At 48.7% G+C, this 20,697-nt stretch overlaps 1 protein-coding gene across 1 annotated transcript; it reads left to right on the forward strand.

Annotated features, from left to right (window-relative positions):
• The first annotated feature begins 5,468 nt into the window (after nucleotides 1-5,468).
• On the forward strand, nucleotides 5,469-18,174 carry UMOD (uromodulin). The gene is made up of 10 exons (XM_033840237.2): nucleotides 5,469-5,562; nucleotides 6,731-7,507; nucleotides 7,604-7,711; nucleotides 8,848-9,056; nucleotides 10,005-10,153; nucleotides 12,469-12,714; nucleotides 15,244-15,406; nucleotides 15,997-16,078; nucleotides 17,036-17,077; nucleotides 18,113-18,174. The coding sequence occupies exons 1-10, from the start codon at nucleotides 5,469-5,471 to the stop codon at nucleotides 18,172-18,174; spliced, it is 1,932 nt and encodes a 643-aa protein (XP_033696128.1).
• The last annotated feature ends 2,523 nt before the right edge of the window (nucleotides 18,175-20,697 follow it).

Below are 20,697 nucleotides of genomic sequence, written 5' to 3' on the forward strand. Positions count from 1 at the left end.
CAGGCAGGATCACACAGCTAGTAAGCCCTTGAAATACGACCCTAGGCAATTTCACTCCACAGACCGTGCATTTAACCACTATGCGCACACCACCACCATCAGTTGGGGTCCCCAGAGGGTGGCTGATGCTTTCAAAGAGGTGGACTGATGTTTTTACGTTTCATTTTAGCACAGTAAGAAAGAGATTCAACTCCAGATCTGTCCCCAGTCTTTCACATCTCAAAAATGACCCACTCACTTAAACAGTCATATCCTGGGCCAACCCTCAAGGTCCCTCTTTCCTTTTATTACCATAAAGGTAACTCTACCTAAACACATGACTCCTCCCACTGCCCTCCATCTCCACCCACCAGTCTCAGCCACAGAAGTCTTCTAATTGGTCCCTCTACTGCCACTCTGCACCTCCATGCCCCACACACGTTAGACAAAATCCATATTCCCTAAAGATGCTAAAGTGATCTTTTAAAAAGCCATAGCCGTGAGGCTCACAGTACTGCCTTGTTTTTCTAGCTTCTAGTGGCTGCCTGCATTCATGGTTCCTTCTTCAAAGAACTCTGACCTTTTGCTTCCATCTTCACGTCTCCTACTTCCTCCAATTCTTCTTGCATCTCTCTCATAAGTGCCACTGAGATAGCACTGGGCTTGCCCAGGTAACCTCATCTCAAGATACTGAACTTAATCATGCCCACAAAGTCCTTTTTGCCACGTAAGGTAACATTCACAGGTTCTGGGGATTAGGACGTAGACATGTTAGGAGGTCATTCAGACTCATGCCGCTGGTGTGTAACATTCATTTCAGTCAGGTGATAATAAACCTTCTCTTGGGAAAAGGAGGGCATAATATTTTAGGGACCAAGGTCTGCACACGCCATCTGGGCCTCTCCACGCTCTACCCCGTCATGTAACACAAAGGCTGATTGTGCCTCCGGAGCCGGTGTCCCTGTCTCTCTTCCCCCAAACCCAGCGTGTCCACAACCAGACCAAGCAGGGAACAGCCTGGGGCCCTGGAACTCACCTGAACCAGTTGCCCCGACAGGGGCAGGTATTAGTATTCAGGACACGATGCGAGGCTCACCTGCTTCAGTCTTAAAGCCACGTGGCTGCCAGTGGCTTTAAGCAGGAGGGGTCCACGGGGGCTGCTCGAACTAAATTACATGGAACAGAGCCCCTGACTGGCCACAAGCCAGAAAACGGGTGTGCTACCTGCAGGCTCCCCAGATGCAACTGGGACCTTAGGAAGTAGGGGCTCAGATTGGGGTAAACAGTATGGGTAGGTGGTGCAGGTGATGACCCTCTGTTGGGAGGTCATCAGAGCATACAGGGAGAGAAAGGCCTTTTGCAGAAAGATATTGTCTCCATCATGACAGGAGAGGGGATGTGGGAGATGAGTCCAGAGGCAGGTAGATGGAGAAGATGTAGGAGGCATGGCTTAGTTACTCCAATGAAGTATGCCATGATGTCATTAAGTGTGTGGGACTGGGGAGAGGGTAGGAAGAAGAAAGAGTGGAAAAATAGCCAATTAGATAAAACTCACAAGATGATCCAGCTGTGTTGAGTGAGGATGATGCTTATTGTTTTAAAATGTAGGTTTGATTATCATTCAGGTGTGGCAAGGCCAACAGATGAGATAACTGTCATCGAAAAGACAGTTTATTATACTCACAGATCCCAAGAGTAGGGTACACACCACGCCATGGGTGGGGCACACAGGGAAGTACCGGCTTGGTCAGGAGGCAGAGAAAGCAAGGGGAAATTTTAGCTATAATTTGAAACTGTAGCCTTCATTGTGGTTTCCATAGGAAGGAACAGAAGAGGCAAGGTAAGCAGGTTTAGGATTGGCTAGTTTGAATAGTTTCAGCAGCCTCTGGGACTTGGGAGTTGTCCCTAGTTGTCTGGCACCTGGCCCTGGGATGATTAGGGCAGGGAAAATGTGGCCCTGAGTGTGAGCCTGATAGAGGAGGGGTTGGGGGATGGGCTCTGGACTGGCAGTTGTGCACAGGAAAGTCATGCTCTCAGGGATATGATATTCCTAGAGATGGCAAGGGTACACATCGTGAGATATTCCTTGCTATCTCTAGCCGTTAGTTTGCCTGCTGTGGGGTAGTCCCTCCAAAGTCAGCAAAGTCTCAAGGTGTAAAAGCATCAAATACAGAAACTAGAATTATGTGGTTATTAGACTTATGAATAGTCTCCAGCCCAAACTCCCCATGTTCCTGTCCAGGATCTCTGCTCAAACAACTCCAAGAGCCACCTGGAGCGCCATCTTTAATCCTTGAGAGACACCCAAACTCGGATTTTGACAGAGCCTCATGTGCACCAACCAGAAATGCTATTCACCATCCAGGATGGAGAAAAAGAATATTAAGAACTTTTATTTTCTTCTTAAGCTATAGAAAAGAGAGGGAAAAAAAGACATATTCTTATGGGGGAAAAAAAGGAAAAGGATACAAACAGCCAGTTCAGAAAAGAATAATAGTAAACAAATGAAAAGATAATAACGTCCCTTTTCATCGAAGAACTGCCAAAGTAAATAACAATGAGATATTTCTCACTTTTCGACAAAGATGAAAGTTAGTGCTCAGGGTGGGTGAGTACTGTGGTGGGATTGTAAACTCATTTTTAAAGATCTCTCTGGGGTGTTTTTGGGGAAGAGGTATCAAAATTCTTAAAACTGTGCCACCTCTTTGACCCAGTAATGTCACACCTATGAAATTCCCCTGAGGAGGTGAGTGTGACGCTGCCGATGGTCGCCCAACCACTAAACCAGGCGGAAGAAGAAAGCCCTGAAAAAGTAAGTGCTGTGGGCCATTGTCATATTTCCTGCGCAGCCTGAGTTCACACACATCTGATTTTTCTCAGTATGGGATTTCGGTCGGCATGGAATTAGGTCAGGAGACACAGGGTTGGACCCAGCCAGGCTCTGTCATTTTCTAGCCCGTGTCTGTACGTCAGCAAAGCAGCATCGGCAGTGACTTCCACAGATGGCATCATTGCTACGTGCCTTTACTTGCATCATCTCCTTTAATCACCATAACAACTCTAGGAGAGGGGTATTGTCATTTTATAGATGACGAAAATGACCTCAGGAAGGAAAGAAATGAGCCTACTGGCACACAGCAATGGCTGATGAGGATTCAGATGGACTGACTCCAAAGTTAGTTTGTTCAATCACAAAGTTATCCACCTCCCAAGGAACCTTCCTTTGTGGGAATTCAGATTTCTTCATTCATAAAGTGAGTCTGGTCCAACGATGTCTGAGTTATCTTCTGGCTCTGACCTTCAGCCATTCTCAGCTCCTTTCCTGCCCCCATCTGGACCCCCGGGGAGCTGGCTTAGCCCACGAGGATGCAGTGTGCTTTGGAACCCGAGTGACCACAGGTACGTGTCCCAGTATGGGCAATGAACACCCTTTTCTCCTGGCGCAGCCTGGCTTCAGATTCTGACCTCTGCCTGGCTCCACCTCGTCCTTTTGAGTGACCAAGAACAAGCCCAGTAACCTGGCACTGTTTTCCCAGTTAATTTCTAACTAAGGAATCTCTTGATTCCAAAAGGTGCAAAACAGAGGGCTTGTAACTGTGGGCACAAGTGTGACCCCCAATGTCAATCATTTGGGGTCTCTACCAATTAGGAAAAAGAATAACAACCACCTCACAGCCTAGGAAAGGAAAACACTGTGCCAAAGGGAGAAAGTATTCCACCCCCCAGGAAAACAATCAAGAAATAGAACCAGAGAATAACTGGTGGAGAGAGTGCCAGTCGGGGGCAAATGTGTGTGTATATATATATATATATATATATATATATATATATATATAGGAGGCACACACTTGTAAACGGATTAATTCTACCTTTCTGGCTTCAGGTAAGGCTATCTGCAGCTCTCACTTCTCCTAGCCACCTCTCCCCATCTGGTCTTCTGCTGATTTCCATTCTGTTTGAGGGAGGGGGGAGCAGAAATGAGGAGATTGGACACTTGGGTCAGACCTAGGTTGAGTCCTCACTCTGCTGACCATTGGCTTCGTGAGCTTTGGTAAGTCAATCCCCCTCTCTTTCAGCCTGTGCTTCCCTAATAACAATTTTTTCATTCATTCAATTCCTATTAGTGAAGTGGCTACTATGTGCCAGGCAGTGGGGTATACAGCAGTGAACAAGAGTATCTGCTCTGAGCCTGCTTTGCACATCTCATCTCAGTTAATCCCTGGACCACAATAGGCAGGCGGTTATTAGCCAAACTATAGGTCACAACCTATTAGTGGATCATGAAACCATTTGTGGATTACATTCAGAATTTTATTTTAATTAAATACAATAGAATATGTCATCAAGGAATGCACACCGTAATGGTAAGAATTGTTTTATAAAACATTCGTTTCACATGTGCATGTGCGTGTGTGTGTGTGTGTGTGTGTGTGTGTGTGTGTGTGTGTGTACAAGGAGCTGTACTGGGTCATGGCATAAACTAATTTCCTTATAGCAGATCATTGTCTCAAAGGCTTGCAAAACACTTTTCTAGGTCACAGGTTCTTTGACGACAGGGGACTTCTTCACAGTGAGCCCGATGCAGTGTCGTCACTCAATTTGTGCAAGCACTGATCTCTATTTCATAGATGAGGAAACTAAGTCTTAGCGAATTGAAATACATCGCCCAGTGTTACACTATGAGTTTACCAATCATAGTGATTGGTAAAATAGGGATTTGAATCCTGGTTGCAGGCTCCAGATCCCACATATTTAACCACCATGCTACGCTATTTTGCGGCTGTAAAAATTGGGGTAATAGTAGATTATTTTGCCAGGTGGGTGAAATAATAAGTGAGCACTCTGGAAACATTAAAATACATTACGAAGGTTAATCACCTCTCAAGTTGCTTATCTCAAGCCACTTCTTTACAATATGTGAGCTGCATGAAGTCAGGGACTTTGTCTGTCACCTTGGTGCATAGTTCCCTGTTTGGCACATAGTAACTACTCAATAAATGTTTGTTGAATGAATAAACGTATCTGGGCAAGTTCAAAGTTTCCCATCAGGGGATTAGGAATTGGCTGTTAAGACCCAAAGCTGCCTCCAGTAAGATGGTGAGTCCAGAACACTCCCCCGTCTTGCTGGTTCCTGCTCCAGATGAGAGATTTGGTTCTTCCAAATGCGCTGAAACTGGGGAAGCTGATGCTGGGATGTGAGTGGGAGTTAAGAGTAGAGCCACAGAGAGGAAAACCCCACCAAAGCAAGGGCCACAGCAATACACACTTTTTGTGGTTCACATAAATGGCATCTCCTGGACTTACGCAGTGCACAACCAAAGTACTCCTCCCAACTGTGGGGCTGGAAGTTAAATCATGTGTTTATCCCATCCGTCTCTGTTCACAGGACTTCAGGTGTCAAGGACAAGTTGGAAACCCCAAGAGGCCAAACTTTCCTTGCCTTTGGGAAAGTCTCCCCAGACCAGAAGTAGCTGAGAAGAGCAGAAAAGATGAAGTGGCTCTTCTCTTCGACCTTAATGTGGATGGTAGTGGTGGTGACCTCTTGGGTCGTCATAGCTGCAGTCTCTGACACCTCGGCAGCGAGTAAGTGCTGTGTGCGTACAGTGAGCAGTGCCCATGTTAGCAGAGGCGGTTTCGATCCCTCTCCTATTATGCTTGGGATCTGTACAGTCTTTATTCTAAATTCATTTCTTACTCTATAATGTACATAGGACTCACCCAGGAATTTTACTAAAATGCAGATTCTGATTCAGTAAGTCCAGAGTGGGGCCTGAGACTCTGCATTCTAACAAGCTCCCAGATAATGCTGCTGCTGTGGTCCTTGGATCACATATTGAGAGACTAAAGTCTAGAACATCACTAAGGCCCCCGGCACTTCACTGGAAGGTCAAGAACATATTCAACCACACAGGAGATGTGAACACACCCAGGTGGCTCCCAAATACCTCCCGTTTAACACTTAAGTGACCATTCCATTGGGTTGCACATTGCTCCAGCTTTTCCTTGGAGAAGGGAGCTGGCCACCACCCCACAATCCCCAGCTGGGGTACTTTGGGACAGAGAGGAAATACCATCGTGTTGTCGTGGTTAAGAGCCCACACTCTATGGTCCTGCCACCTCGGTTTGTGTCCTAACTCTGCTGCTCACCAGTGGAGCAAGTGGCTTAAAACTTCTGAATCTTGTTTGCTCACCTTTAAAATAAGGGCAAATACAAAAGTCATTCCCCAGGGCCATTGGAGAGGATTCAATGAGCTAATGAATAGAAAGTGCCTATCCCGGCGTCTGGCATATACTAGGTGCTTAATAAACAACGGCTCACTATCTTTACTGTTACCGCGTTGGCCAGAAGGTTCGTTTGGATTTCTCCATATGATCTTATTATTATTGTCACAGAGGAACAAAGTGTGACTGCCACTGCCAGATAGAGAGAGGAAGCAGGGAAGGAGATCTGAGCAAAAGGCATAGAATGTACCAAGTCGGGGAAGGGGTGACAGGGTCACCTAAGTGCTACCAAAGGTCAAGAACTCTGCATTATTCCTCTGGAGGTGGAAAGGTGGACATTTGAAAAGAAGACACAGCTTGAAGGCAATGCTTAGACACCATCAGGGGAGTTTGGTTTGTTTCTTTCGAAGGTGGTCGGCTATGAGCTAAGTCTTAAAGAACGTGGGTACCCTAAGGGCCACGGGAAGGGTCTCTGGGTGACCAGTGGCCTAGCGGCCTCCACTCTGAGTCTGGTCTCTTCTGTCCGCAGGAAGCTGCTCTGAATGTCACAGCAATGCCACCTGCTCGGAGGGTGGGGCTGCCACTACGTGCTCCTGCCAGGCGGGCTTCACTGGCGACGGCCTCGAGTGCGAGGACCTGGACGAATGCGCCACTCCTGGGACACACAACTGCTCCGCCCCCAGCAGCTGCGTGAACGCCCCAGGTTCCTACACGTGCGTCTGCCCCGAAGGCTTCCGCCTGAGCTCCGAGCTCGGCTGCACGGACGTGGATGAGTGTGCAGAGCCAGGGCTCAGCCACTGCCACACCCTGGCCTCCTGCGTCAACAGCGAGGGCAACTACTCGTGCGTGTGCCCCGCGGGCTACTGGGGGGACGGGAGGCACTGTGAGTGCTCCCCGGGCTCCTGCGGGCCTGGCCTGGACTGCGTGAACGAGGGCGACACGCTCGTGTGCGCCGACCCGTGCCAGGCCCACCGTATCCTGGACGAGTACTGGCGCAGCGCCCAGTACGGCGCGGGCTACGCCTGTGACTCCGACGTGGCCGGCTGGTACCGCTTCGTGGGCCAGGGCGGCGTGCGCCTGGCCGAGACCTGCGTGCCCGTCCTGCGCTGCAACACGGCCGCCCCCATGTGGCTCAATGGCACGCACCCGTCGAGCAGCGAGGGCATCGTGAGCCGCAGGGCCTGCGCGCACTGGAGCGGCCACTGCTGCCTGTGGGACACGCTCGTCCAGGTGAAGGCCTGTGCCGGCGGCTACTATGTCTACAACCTGACGGCGCCCCCCGAGTGCCATCTGGCTTACTGCACAGGTGAGTGGGTGACTCCCTGCCACCGCCACCGGGCCGCGTGGGCGCCCCGAGGGACTGGAGCGCATCTTTGTTGATTGTCTGTCTATAACCCTGCAGACCCCGGCTCCGTGGAGGGGACGTGTGAGGAGTGCAGTGTAGACGAGGACTGCAAATCGGATAATGGCAGATGGCACTGCCAGTGCAAACAGGACCTCAGCATCACTGGTGAGGCCAGCGGGGAGGAGGGGAGGTGCTGAGAAATGTCAGCGACCAGGGGAGGGACACATTCCTGTGTGGGAATTGGGGGCCTGTGGGGATGATCCAGGGAATGCTTATTATCCAATCTGAGTGGAAAGCCGGTCCGGTAACATCCATTTAATCCAGCAAGAAGTTCTCTGGGCTCCCAGAGCTTGGGGAACAACCTCACCCCCAGCCTTCTTTCTGAGGCCCCCTGCACCACAGTGGATACGCAGGTGGCTGCCACCTGTTCGCCCGAGGCTACCTGAACCATATTCCTGCAGCACAAGAATGCAGGCATGGCCCGCAGTCTGCAGTTTCTTGGGCCCAGCCCTCCACTGACCAGCTGAGGACCCTGAGCTGGGCCCTGGCCATCTCTAAACCTGTTTCCCCATATGTATAATGCCTGAAGCAGGCTAGTATTTCCCAAATTCCAGTCCTGATTTTAGTCACATCCTTCTTTTAAGTAAACTTGGGACATTGAAGTTCACTGCTGTGTCTGTCTGTGGGAAGTAACACTTACCCCTACGTAGACGGTAACAGTAAAAATGAATACGATGAAAGGAAGTTATTCAATTTCAGCAGCTGTGTAAATGCTTCAATTTAAAAAGTCCAACCGTATTTTGTTATGTGCTGCAAATACTTAGCCAGAGGTCTGCGCTCTGTTGTTTCAAAGGAAAATTACCAAGTGTAGGGCACTGAAAACATTAGCAGCTATTGAGGACTGTCTCCTTGATGTAGAAAGGATGGAAAGAAATTGCAGTTAACTTATTAGCTTTTTTTGTTTGCTTGTTGTGTTGTTTTGTTTTCTTTTCCTGGGATTCAATGTTATTTAATGCCTGGGCAGTGAACGACCCAAAGATAATACTGTTCTTTGTATACAACCTACTCTTAGGGTAACATGGTCTGGTCGTTGGTCGCGTGGCTCCATCCAGTGAGCTGGGAATCCAGTCTCATGTCTCCATCTCTCTCAGAAGGGAGACCACAGCGGCAGACCGAAGCGAGTCTGAGTACCCCCAGCTGGTGGCCAACCTGGCTAGCTGGGCCTGGGCCCTGGGGATGTACCGTACCCTGAATTGTGGTCCCAGACCTCCCTCCAATCCTGCCTTCTCTAATCATTTCAGATCTCTCCCTCCTGGAGCGCAGGCTGGAATGTGGGGTCAATGACATTAAGCTGTCCCTGGGCAAGTGCCAGGTCCAGAGCCTGGGCTTTGAGAAGGTCTTCATGTACCTGCGGGACAGCCAGTGCTCGGGCTTCACTGAGAGGGGCGACCGGGACTGGATGTCCGTGGTGACCCCAGCCAGGGATGGGCCCTGTGGGACGGTGATGACGGTACGTTCTGGCCAACGTGGGACAGGGTCAGAGCACTGCCTGGTTCAAGCCTAGCCCTACCACTTGCTAGCTGTGTGAGTTTGGGTGACTTAGTTAACCTAGCTGTGCCTCAGCTTCCTCAGCTGTAACATGGAGTAATAATAGTACCTTCTGCATAGGGTTAAGAGGGTTAAAGGAGTTAATGTGTGTGAAATGATTAGGACGGTGACTGGCACATAATAAGTGCTCGGTAAATGTTAGCTGCAAATAAGAGGATGATCCATAGTGATAGGTCCCCATTTTGCAGATGGGAAAGGTAAGGCCCAGACAGTGCAATGACTATTCTAAGCCAGTAGGTATCAGCGCTGAGTTCAGAAGCAGATCTGTTTGTCTCTGGCCATCCTGGGAGGCAGGGTCTGCATCACTGATGTTTGTAGACCCAGGACCTCAGCTATAGAAGCATCCTCCAAAGGGACCCAGAGGTAAACACTTGTGTGAGTGGGCTCTGCTTCCTCCCCTCTCCCTCTTCCCCCAAAAGAAAAAGAAAGAGGACAAAAGAAACAAGGAAAAAATTGTCATTTGCCAGATATGGTTTTTTGAAGTTCCACCATTAATGATGACTCGGTACGTGGTTTTCAGTCTTTGTAGTGTTTGCGAGAGGAAGCATGGGGTGATGGGAAGAGTCCAGGCTTGTTAGAGCCCCTGGACCAGGGGCAAGTCATGCAGTTCCCATGAACTTCTGTCTCCTTTCAAGAGGCAGGGAGGTGCTTGCCTTGCCTCTTAGGGTCATTGCATGGTCAGTGCAATGATGCAATATGAGCGTTTAGCTGGGGCGAGGGAGGGGGCTAGCACATGAGTCGTGCTCACGGAAACTGGGAGGGCAGTTTCAACACCTTTGGCTCTGAATCTTACTCAGATTCTATGCCCCTTTTCCACCCTCCCTCCCCCCACCTCCCCACCCTAACACAGAGGAATGAAACTCATGCCACATACAGCAACACTCTCTACCTGGCAGATGAGCTCATCATCCGTGACCGCAACATCAAAATCAACTTCGCGTGCTCCTATCCCCTGGACATGAAAGTCAGCCTGAAGACCTCCCTGCAGCCAATGGTCAGGTGCGGCCAGAGAGGGTCCCCAACGTCCCTGGCCGGCTCCACCCCACAACCCCTTAGGCACCAGGCCCTTAGCTTCCCTGTCAACTGCCGCCCATAAGAAGCTGGGTGGAGGGAGGTGGCTGGGAGGTAGTGTTGGACTCCATAAGGAGCCCCTAAGGAGCCCAGCTAGGAAGTCTGGGGGCTGCTTTCAAATCCTGGCTCCATCCCACAGATGGCTTTGGGAAGTTGATGGCCCACTCCGAGTGTCAGTCTTCTCATATGTGAAATGGGTTTGGCAATGCTCGACTTTCTTAGAAGCACAAAAGTGCTCTGCAGAGGTGAAACCGATGTTAGGGTCCCTGGCTTATCAGAGGGGTAGGGTGGTTGGACCAGAGGAAAGGAGGGAGAGGTCTCAGTTCAGACCTGCTATGGGACTGGGCAAATTGTACCCCATATCTGGACCTCAGTTTCTTTCTCTGTAAATGGAAGGAGTTTGAATAAAGAGGGGTTTACAATTTATGCTTCTTGGAGTGTGAGGGTCTTTAACGAGGTGATTTAGGGGTGGGAACCAGAAAACTTCCACCCACGTTGAGGGCCACATGAGGTTTTATTTTTTTCCTATTTTTTAAATTGAAGTATAGTTGATTTACAATGTTGTGTCCATTATGTTTATCATAGGATATTGAATACAGTTCCCTGTGCTCTACCGTAGGACCTTGTTGTTTATCCATTCTGTATATAAAGCTTACATCTGCTAACCCCAGCCTCCCACTCCATCCCTCCCCAACCCCCTCACAAGTCTGTTCTCTATGTCCGTGAGTCTTGGCAACCACAAGTCTGTACTCTATGTCCGTGAGTCTGTTTCTGTTTCATAGATAGGTTCATTTGTGTCATATTTTAGATTCCACATATAAGTGATATCATATGGTATTTGTCTTTCTCCTTCTGACTTACTTCACTTAGTATGATAATCTGTAGTTGCATCCATATTGCTGCAAATGGCATTATTTCCTCCTTTTTTATAGCTGAGTAGTATTCCTTTGTATATATATGTACCACATCTTTATCAGTTTTATTATTTAAAAAAATAAAAGGATCCTGTTGCTGAATAAACTTGAAAATCTCTGAATAGGATGAATCACAAGCCAATGAAGCTGATACTGGAAAAAAATAATAGTTGTAATAATAACAAGTGTTTACTGAGAGCTGACCATATGTCAGGCATTGTGCTAAGTGCTCCACATGGAACATCTCATTGAAAGCTTAGCGCACCCCAGGAGGTGTAAGTATTATTATTATTCCCATTATACAGATATGGAAATTGAAGGTCAAAGAAGGTTTAGTAAATTGTCCAAAGTTGTAGAGGCTAGTAAATGACAGAGCTGGGATTCAAACCCAGGCCGTCAGGCATAGAGTCCCCACTCTACCATGACCTTTTCTTTGAAGCTTGCCCACGGTCACATGTTCCCTGGGCCAACCAGACTTGGGGAAGGACACTGGGCACTGATGAGGGTGCTTGGCTGACTTGAAGGAAGACAGTTACTCATTGTCTGCCTTTGTGTGGAGCATCACCTGGCCAAGCAGTGCCCTGGAGCAACGTGGCCATGTCCCAGGCCTGGTAGGTTGCAGGGAACAACACATCTGTATGCAGATCTCTCTCTGGCTTGAGCTAGAAATCTCATTCCAGTCTAACCAAGTCCAAACCAATAACCCCATTCTCACCTCTGAAATGGACTTCCACATGACTATTCCTCATGTACCCCATTTCCTCGGGCATCAGTCTTTCAGTGTCCTTTGTAGGATAATCCCATGGAGTCTACGTCAGTGTGGCTGTTTTTAATGTGATTTAAAATAACCCATTTTACAACCCCCAATCTTCTGCTGTAGGTGGAGCCAGAACTCTGACTAAGGCCTGTAGGACTCATAGCCCATCTTTTTAAACTGTTCTGGATTAAGACCAAAAACGGAATCTCGGTGATTCCCTAGAGAAAGTGCTCGCGGCCCTTCTTGAACGCAGGGGCCACACCTGAGGGGGTGGACATGTTACAGAAAATACGGTCTATGGATCAGAAGCGGCAGCATCACCCGGGAGCTCATTAGAAAAGCAGAACCCTGAGCCCCACCCCAAACCTACAGAACCAGAACCGGCATTTCACCAAGATCCCTAAGTGACCTGTGTGTAGTTTACAGAGCAATGGTTGGTGGGTTCCAGTCCTATTGCTGGATAAAAATGCAAGTAACTGGCAGGACCTGCTTAGGAATGCAGACCAGAAGGGATGACCTGTCTGTTGTTGTTCTCAGCTCTGGTTCTCTCACCAGCCCCTCTCCTCCCGCAGCGCCCTAAACATCAGCATGGGTGGGACCGGAACGTTCACCGTGTGGATGGCGCTCTTCCAGAGCCCTGCCTACGTGCAGCCCTACCAAGGCTCCTCCGTGACCCTGTCCACCGAGGCGTTTCTCTATGTGGGCACCATGCTGGATGGGGGCGACTTGTCCCGGTTTGCACTGCTGATGACCAACTGCTATGCCACACCCAGCAGCAATGCCACAGACCCCTTGAAGTACTTCATCATCCAGGACAGGTAAGGCCCATGGATGGAATTTGGGAGCAGGGAGGGTCTTTGGACTTGGATGGGTACAAAGTACATTTTTATATTCATTCACCTCTAGCTGAAGTTTAGCATTGCCATTCCTTATGATATAGGCAAGAAACCACAGAAATATTAGCAGGACATATGAAAACATTTGCACACATCATGCTTTTTAGTTACTATAGTATTAGAACTTCTACTAGATATTATTTGATGTAATATCAAATCCATGCACTTGTAAATATATATACATTTATATAATAGATATGTAAATATATAATGCATGTATCAAAAGTTTTAATATTTTAAGAGCTATGTTTAATTGGTTTTCTTTATAATCTTATGTAATTTAGTTTATGCATTTAAGGCATTATTTTTGAGGAGGGAAGCATGGGCTTCACCAGATGGTGGAGGGGGTCCAGGACTCAGAAAAGGATGAGAAACCTGATGGAGAGGCAGGCCCCAGGCAGGAGCAGGCTGGCACTTGGCTGGGAGGAGTGCAGTGAAGGTACGGTTAGCCAAGGGCCAACTGAAACAGGCAGGACACAGATGGGCTGCTTTTGGCTCAAGTGCATTAGAGAACCATGAACCACACTGTGAGAAAGTAGCTCACAGTTTCATTCATAAATTGAACAGATATTTTTGGAAGTTTACGTGTGCCAGGCTGTGTGAATAACAGTGAATACAAGGGACAAAAATCTCTGCCCCCATATAGCTGATATTCTAAGCAGGGAGACCAACAATTAAACAAAAGTGACATCCATGGCATGCAAATTAATGATGAAAGGGCTATGGAAAAAAAAACCTAAGCAGGAAAAGGGGAGGGCATTTGCCATTTTAATAGAACAATCAGAGAGAGCACTCCCAGGAGACCCTGACCTATTTCTGTTTCAGTTCTCTTAGAATCTGCATGGTCAAATCAAGGGGGAAGTCTCAGCCGGGTGCTCATCTGAGGCTCACACTTCTGTTATTTGCTAATCTCCCTTTGCAACGAAAAGAAAGGAGAGTAGAAGTCTGTTTGGGGCCTTTTCCAGTCAACAGTGTCTAAGTAAAATGTAATAGCACTGTTTTACTTTATATTTATTAGTATGGTCACGTTTTATATATGGCAACTAATACCGGTTTGCTATTTGTGGTTGTGATCTTCTAAAAAATAGATGTATTTCAGTAAAACGGTGTGTAGATTTAAAGAAAAATAGTAATAATACTATAATAATGTAAAATAATAATACAGATATTGGGAAACAGGAAAGCATTCATGGAGACGGTTTCTGGATAAGGCAAAAAAAGAACTGAAATTTGGAAAATGCTGGCATGACCTCGATTGGGGCATCATGGACACTTGGGGTTCATATCTTGATTTTGCTATTTCTTAGTTTGAGACACAAGTCAGCTCAGCTCTCTGGATATTCATGTTCTCATATGTGAAATAGGCATAAATAAAACCTACCATGCAGGGAGTTTTTAAGCTTTTTTTTTTTTGTCTGAGTATAAAGGTAGAGCATGTACATTGTGGGAAGCTTGGAAAGTTTTGAAAAAGAAGCATGAAGAAATGCTGGCTGTGGCCCTGGGTTTCTGCCACGGCATGGGTGGGAGCTGGGCTGAGGACCGCCAGTCTGTGAGAGGCTCAGAATATCACGGGGTGTGTAAAGAGGAGACAAGTTGGGGAGACCATGGGCAGCTAGAGGAGACACGTAGGTGCCTTGCTTGGGTTGGGTGCCTGGGGCTGCCGAGGGCAGTGCTGGGTGCCACTCTCTCTGCCTTTCATGAGGTGGGTCCCCTTAACCTCCGGGCTTTCATTTTGCCAAGCGAAGTCGGATCTGAATTGTAGGGGACACAGAGCAGAGTGAACACCACCCCCAGAAGTTCCTTTCTCGCTTCTCCTATGCAATCAGCCTTCAGCCCCTTTTCTAAATCCATTTTGAGCAGATCGTGTGAAAGGGCAGACAGGGTACCTGATCTGCCTGCCGAGAGTACTGCTCCAGCCCAGCACCCGTGGGAGTCTCCGAACGTGCGGTTTTGAGTTTCTATCCATGTGTTCGGGTGCGTTGTGTATGTGTGTAGATGAGCACACACACTCCCATTTGGTCAGTGGCTCTCAGTGCTCAGACGTTTCCACTGTTAAAATTAACACCAGGCACCAGTGAACAGCCAATAAATGGTAGGTAATGATTCCTGCATGCCATTTCCTGGGAAATCAGGAAGTGCTGACTTTAGGATGGTGGCAGCTCTGTACCGATGACATTTTTACTTTAGAATCATATATATGTATCACCTATTGTACGTCACATGCTGTAATAAGTACTTTGTAATTTTAACTCATTTAATCCTTGCAACTATCTTATGGTGTGGGCTACAATGATTATTCCTCCTACGTAGATAGGGAAACAAGCTCAGAAAGGTTAAGTAAATGGCCCACGGTCACACAGCTAATAAGTGGTGGAGTGAGATTTAAATCCAGGAAGTCTGGCCCCAGAGTGTTTGCTTAACCAACCATGTTATATGACGTAAACTTCCCAGATGTCCACTCACGGAGGACTCAACCATCCAAGTGGAGGAGAATGGGGAGTCCCCTCAGGGGCGCTTTTCCGTCCAGATGTTCCGTTTTGCTGGAAACTATGACCTGGTCTACCTGCACTGTGAAGTGTACCTCTGTGACACCGTGAATGAAAAGTGCAAACCTGTGAGTCACCTCCCCTCCCTCAGCCTGCTCACCACGTCCTCCGCCACGCCCAGCTCCCATAACCGAAGACATTTGGCCACAGGTTCAAAGAAAACATATAGACATGTTTCTGTTTTAGTACAGGGGTAGACAGAGCAATAAGATGAGGCTGCTGTAGCCGGGCAGGAGACCTAGGCTGTGGGGAAGTCAGGTGGGGTCAGGGCAGTGCAACAGGACCTCTGGCTTACCTGCAAGCTTGTGTTCTAATAACAGAAACTGACATTTTTAAGCACTGAGTGCGACTTATGTGTGTAAACTTTTTAATACTTCACAGCGGCTCTGGGAAGGAGGTATTTTACCAGTCCCTTTTTCTATATGGGGAGAGAGGCGCAGAGGCTCAGTGACTTTCCTAAGATCATACATCTAACATATGGGAGAGCTGGGACATGAGCCCACGTATACCGATCTCCTAACAACCCCTGCCTCTACCATCCTCAAGTCCCGGCCTGAGGCAGGAGGTTGCTCCTGTGAAGGGTGTAGCCCACTCCCCCTGGCAGGGCCACATTCAGTCTCCCTTGTGGAAAGGTTTCTTTGTCACCCTCTCCCTGCAGACCTGCTCCGAGACCAGATTCCGCAGGGGGGGCTTCATAGACCAAACCCGTGTCCTCAACTTGGGTCCCATCACACGGAAAGGTAAGAGGGCCCCTCCCTTCCCCACATTCCTGGCAAGAAATGTTCTCTGGAGGTGAGGAGGGGTGACAGAACCTGGCACTTGGGGTCTTACTGGGGTCTGAAGAACTGGAGCAAGTAAATCCTGCGAGGCGAGGTAGACTATAAGCTGCCTTCCTCTTGCCGGTTCTCATTCATTCATTCATTGCACAGCTGGCTTCTCATGCCTGCCTTGTGCCAGGCCTTGTGCTAGTGGCTAGGGTCTCAGGATGAGCAGCAACAGGTACGAGGCTGGCTCATGTGGCACTTACGGACCAGGAGGGGAGACATCATTCAAATAATCATGTATCTCTGCAGTTGCGATAAGTGCAGTCACGAAAATGGATCAGGAACTCTGAGCTCTTACGGCAGGGGGAGAAGACCTAGTGAGGAGGGTTGGGGAAGAATGGAGCTGAGGTTTGGAAATTGAGAAGGGATTAACTAAGAGGGGTCAGGAGAAGCAGAGGAGAGGGAGGAATCCTAGGGAGAGAGTAGAGCATGGGCAAAGGGCCTGTGGCAGGAGGGAGCCTACCGTGCTAGAGTAACTGGGATAAAGCCAGGCAGGCTGGAAGGAGGAGGGTGAGCTGATGCAGGTTGGGGACCAAACCATGTGAGTCCTTAAAGTACTTCTTCTCTTTCTTCTCCTCCTCCTCCCCCTCCCCTTCCCCTTCCCCCTCCTCCTCCCCTCCCCCTCCTCCTCCTCCCCCTCCCCCTTCCTCCCCCTTCCCCTCCTTTTAATTGAAATATAATTGACATGTGGTTCTTGCTAAGGTTTTGGGCCTTTCTCTTGAAAGTAGCTGGCAGCCCCTGAGGGGTCCAAAGCAGGGGAGTGACATGATCAGATTGGGATTTCAAAAAGACCACTCTAGCTGCAAGGAAGAGCAGATGGAAGGGGCTTCACCCAGGCTTCCCCTGCACTGATCCTTCTGTTTCCTCCCACAGGGAGCCAGGCCACAGTCTCAAGGGCTGCTCCCAGTAGCTCGGGTAAGTTCAGGTCCTCTTTGCACAGGGACTTGCACCAGAACCTTCCTCTGGGGCTTTTATCTGTGGGCCCAGGGTATGCTGGAGTACCTGGCCTGCTCGAGCTGAGCTCTGAAGAGGTGAGGGCACTTACGGAAAGTCTTGGACCTGGGGCTGCGCACATAGCCATGCTGTCCCACAACAGTGTGCATGGACGCAGGCACGCACAGACAGGTGCACAAGAACAGACGTCACCCAGACGTTCACACACACACGAGGTCACGTGCACTTATTCACATTCACACACAGAGGTGCATGACAGCTGTAGCTGCATGTGTGCATATCTGTATATACAGATACATACTCGCTTGTTACACACCTGTACACAGTGAACAAGCACCCACTCTAGATCTGAACCGTGGGCACTTCCTGAAGCCTCAAGGCTCATCTCTGCCACCTTTTTCAGGATGCCTAGTGCCGGGATGAACACAGCAGAAAAACAAGAAACGCTGTTTTTCTGCTTCTCTGCTCCTCTGACCACAAAGGCCGGGGACCGGTAGCATTTTCACGGCCCTTGATTTTTATGGCCACTGAATTGACTGAAAATCTGGACGAAAAGTGAATCCGTGTAACTCGTGTCCTGCTTGGCTCCTGGCACCTAGATCCGAGCAGGTTGTTACACCAACCTAGTATTTGACCTGAGCTAGTTCATCCCAGTATCAGTGAGCTCAGAGCTGGAGAGTCAAGGTATCCCCAAGAGGCTTACCCTTTGCGAATATCCCTCAAGGGCACCAAGGTTGAGTAAGTGCCCTTTTGAGGGGATACCAAGGCTAGTGCCTGCGGAAAGCCTGCCCTTTTCAGATTGGCCCACCTGGGAGGGCACCTTTTTCTAATTGGTTTTCAGGACAGATAAAGAGAAAGCTTCCTTTTTCTAACTGATCAGCCCAGAGAGGGTGTCCTTTCCTATTGGTCAGTTTAGAGGAAGCAGTTCATGTTAGTTTTGCACATAAAATGTGCACATCAGTGCTAGCAGCAGCCCTGTAATTACTTTCCTTTCAGGGCTCCTGAAGGTCTGGTTGCCTCTGCTTCTGTCGGCCACCTTGACCCAGATGTCTCAGTGATCCGTGGCTGGAAACCCTGTGCTCTGTGGCTACCAACTCGCTTCCTACTGACTGGTGAGGCGATGCAGGCTAGCACTCTACTCACAGAGAAAGGAGGCCACATTTCAGTCACTCTGCTCCTGTTTTCTCCCCTTTAATCCTTGCTACCAAAAAACAGCTTGTGTCTTTAAATGCTGCCTTCTCTCAAAATGGGACTTGTGATATGTCTGTACATGAGGCCCCTATCTCCTTAAATAGTGTTACAAAATAATAATTTTGAAAAGTTCAGTCTGTGAGTCATTTATTCACTCAATAAGTATTTATTGGGCACCCGCTCTATGTAGGCACTGTCCGTGGTGCTACGGATCCTATGATGAGAAAAACCAGACTCCATCCCTGCCGTCATGGACTTCATGGTCTGGTCACTGAGACTGGGTCCAACTCTAGTTCTGTGAGCTTAAATAAAATACACAATGTCTCTGAGCTTCATCCATCTATCTATCCATTCAGTCAGTCAGTCAAGAAATATTTGCTGATCACTTACTATGCGCCAGGCACTGTGCTAGCTGCTGGGGATACAGCAGAGAACAAGCCCTGCCCTCCTGGAGCTTAAGGTTTGGCAGGGGAAAAAGAACTTGAACAAGTAATGATAAGTGTGTCAGGCACTGCAGAAATGGAGGGTATAACAGGGGGCTGCTGCTTCTGCATAATGGGGATAATAGTGATACCCTCACAGGGTTCATTCAGTTTTCCAGAAAAATTTCTTTGAGCACCTAATATATGCCAGGCACTGTGCTAGGTGCTGGGGAAAGACAGACGTGAATAAGATAGACACAGCCCCTGCCTTCTGGAGTCTCACAATCCTTATAGGTGACGTACCTGGCACGTCCTCGGGACCCCTCCATCCTTTGCACTTCTCCCTCCCAATGTAGAAGATGTAGACCTGTTTACAGGGACTAGGCAGCAGAAGCAGAAGGCGGACCACTAACCCCACTGAGGGGGGATGCTTTGCAAGGGGGGCCTTCAGGAGGCTCCTTGCACACACAGCCAGAGGCTGCCCAGGAGACCTGGATATCCCAAGGGGCTCTGGACTTCTTTGACCAGTGGACCAAAGGAAGCTGATGCCGATGGGAAATGTCCACCTTGATGCCAGCTGCTTCCCTGGATGGACCCCAGCCATGGCATTCAGGAGAGACCAAGGCCCTGACCCATTATTAGAACCTCTGATCCCAGGGAAAACCACACGTGTGTATCAGCAAACTGGGGACTGTGGGGACAGCATATCTCAAGTTAAGGAACCTCTTATCACACGCAGACACGCACTGAATCCCCATGCCTGCTGCCTTTATGTAAGAGCTTTACGTGGGAGGACGTCCATGGTCAGATGGGCCTGGCTAGACATGTGCAGAATCATCTATACTTTGATTCAGGTACAAGAGAACATAAAGAAAAACAAAAACAAGGGCCAAAGGCAAGAGCCAGGAGGAAAAAGCACATCAGAATCTATCCTTTTGTCCCTCTGTTCCTTTCCTTTTCCTTTCCTTTATTTTTCTTTCTCTTTTTTTGCGGTACGCGAGCCTCTCACTGTTGTGGCCTCTCCCGTTGCGGAGCACAGGCTCCGGACGCGCAGGCTCAGCGGCCACGGCTGATGGGCCCAGCCGCTCCACGGCATCTGAGATCTTCCCGGACCGGGGCACGAACCCGTGTCCCCTGCATCGGCAGGCGGACTCTCAACCACTGCGCCGCCAGGGAAGCCCTTTCTTTCCTTTTTTGCTTGCTATCAGATAGTTATTCAACTCAATATTCAACAGAGATTTTGAGCATAAATTCAAGGCCGGACGCTTTTATAGGCAGCAGGGAAACTGACAGTGATCAAAACAGAGCCCTTGCTGGTAAGGAGCTTATGTTTAAAGGGGGAAACATGTAAACAATAGCTCTGTGATATGTCAGGTGGTAACAAGCACTCAGAAGGGAGGGGGTGGGAAATGAGGGTAATAAGGCAATGAGGGTGTTATTTTACATAGGATGCTTGAGGAAGGTCTCTCTGATAAGCCGAAACTGAGAGAAGTAAGAAAATGAACCAGGGAGATATCTGAGGAAGAACATTACAGGCAGTGGGCCAGCAAGTGCAGAGGCCCTGAGGCGGGAACTTGTGTCTTTCCACCAAGCTCTCAGTGAGACTTGGGCACCATAAGTGTGAGGCATTACACACAGGAAAGGGTCTTGAGCATACATACCGTGATTTCTGTCCATTTGTTTACCCAGCAAGTACTTACTAGGTGCTAATTAGAACTGCCAAGACAGGATCCAAGTCCACAAAGATCTTAGGGCCTTCAGAGGGAGACAGATACGTTAGTGGGTAATTGAGTGTGACCGTAATCAGCCCAGAGAGGCCTAGTAGCACAGAAGAGTAGCACAAGCAAGTCTGGGGAATTTAGGGAGGACTTCCTGGAAGAGGCAAACCTGAATGCTAAGCAGTAGGAGGCTGGGCACAGAGTAATCCAGGCAGAGGGAATAGCGCATGGAAAGGTGTGGAGGGGGAAG

Source organism: Tursiops truncatus, chromosome 15 (assembly GCF_011762595.2).
Source record: "Tursiops truncatus isolate mTurTru1 chromosome 15, mTurTru1.mat.Y, whole genome shotgun sequence".
Taxonomy (NCBI): Eukaryota; Metazoa; Chordata; class Mammalia; order Artiodactyla; family Delphinidae; genus Tursiops; species Tursiops truncatus.

Bases quoted from the DNA above. Each gene is read 5' to 3' on its own strand.
- UMOD (XM_033840237.2), top strand. From the start codon at position 5,469: ATGAAGTGGCTCTTCTCTTCGACCTTAATGTGGATGGTAGTGGTGGTG. The intron at 5,563-6,730 runs GTAAGTGCTGTG...TTCTGTCCGCAG, and splicing joins CTCTGACACCTCGGCAGCGA to GAAGCTGCTCTGAATGTCAC. The intron at 17,078-18,112 runs GTAAGTTCAGGT...CTTTCCTTTCAG, and splicing joins GGCTGCTCCCAGTAGCTCGG to GGCTCCTGAAGGTCTGGTTG.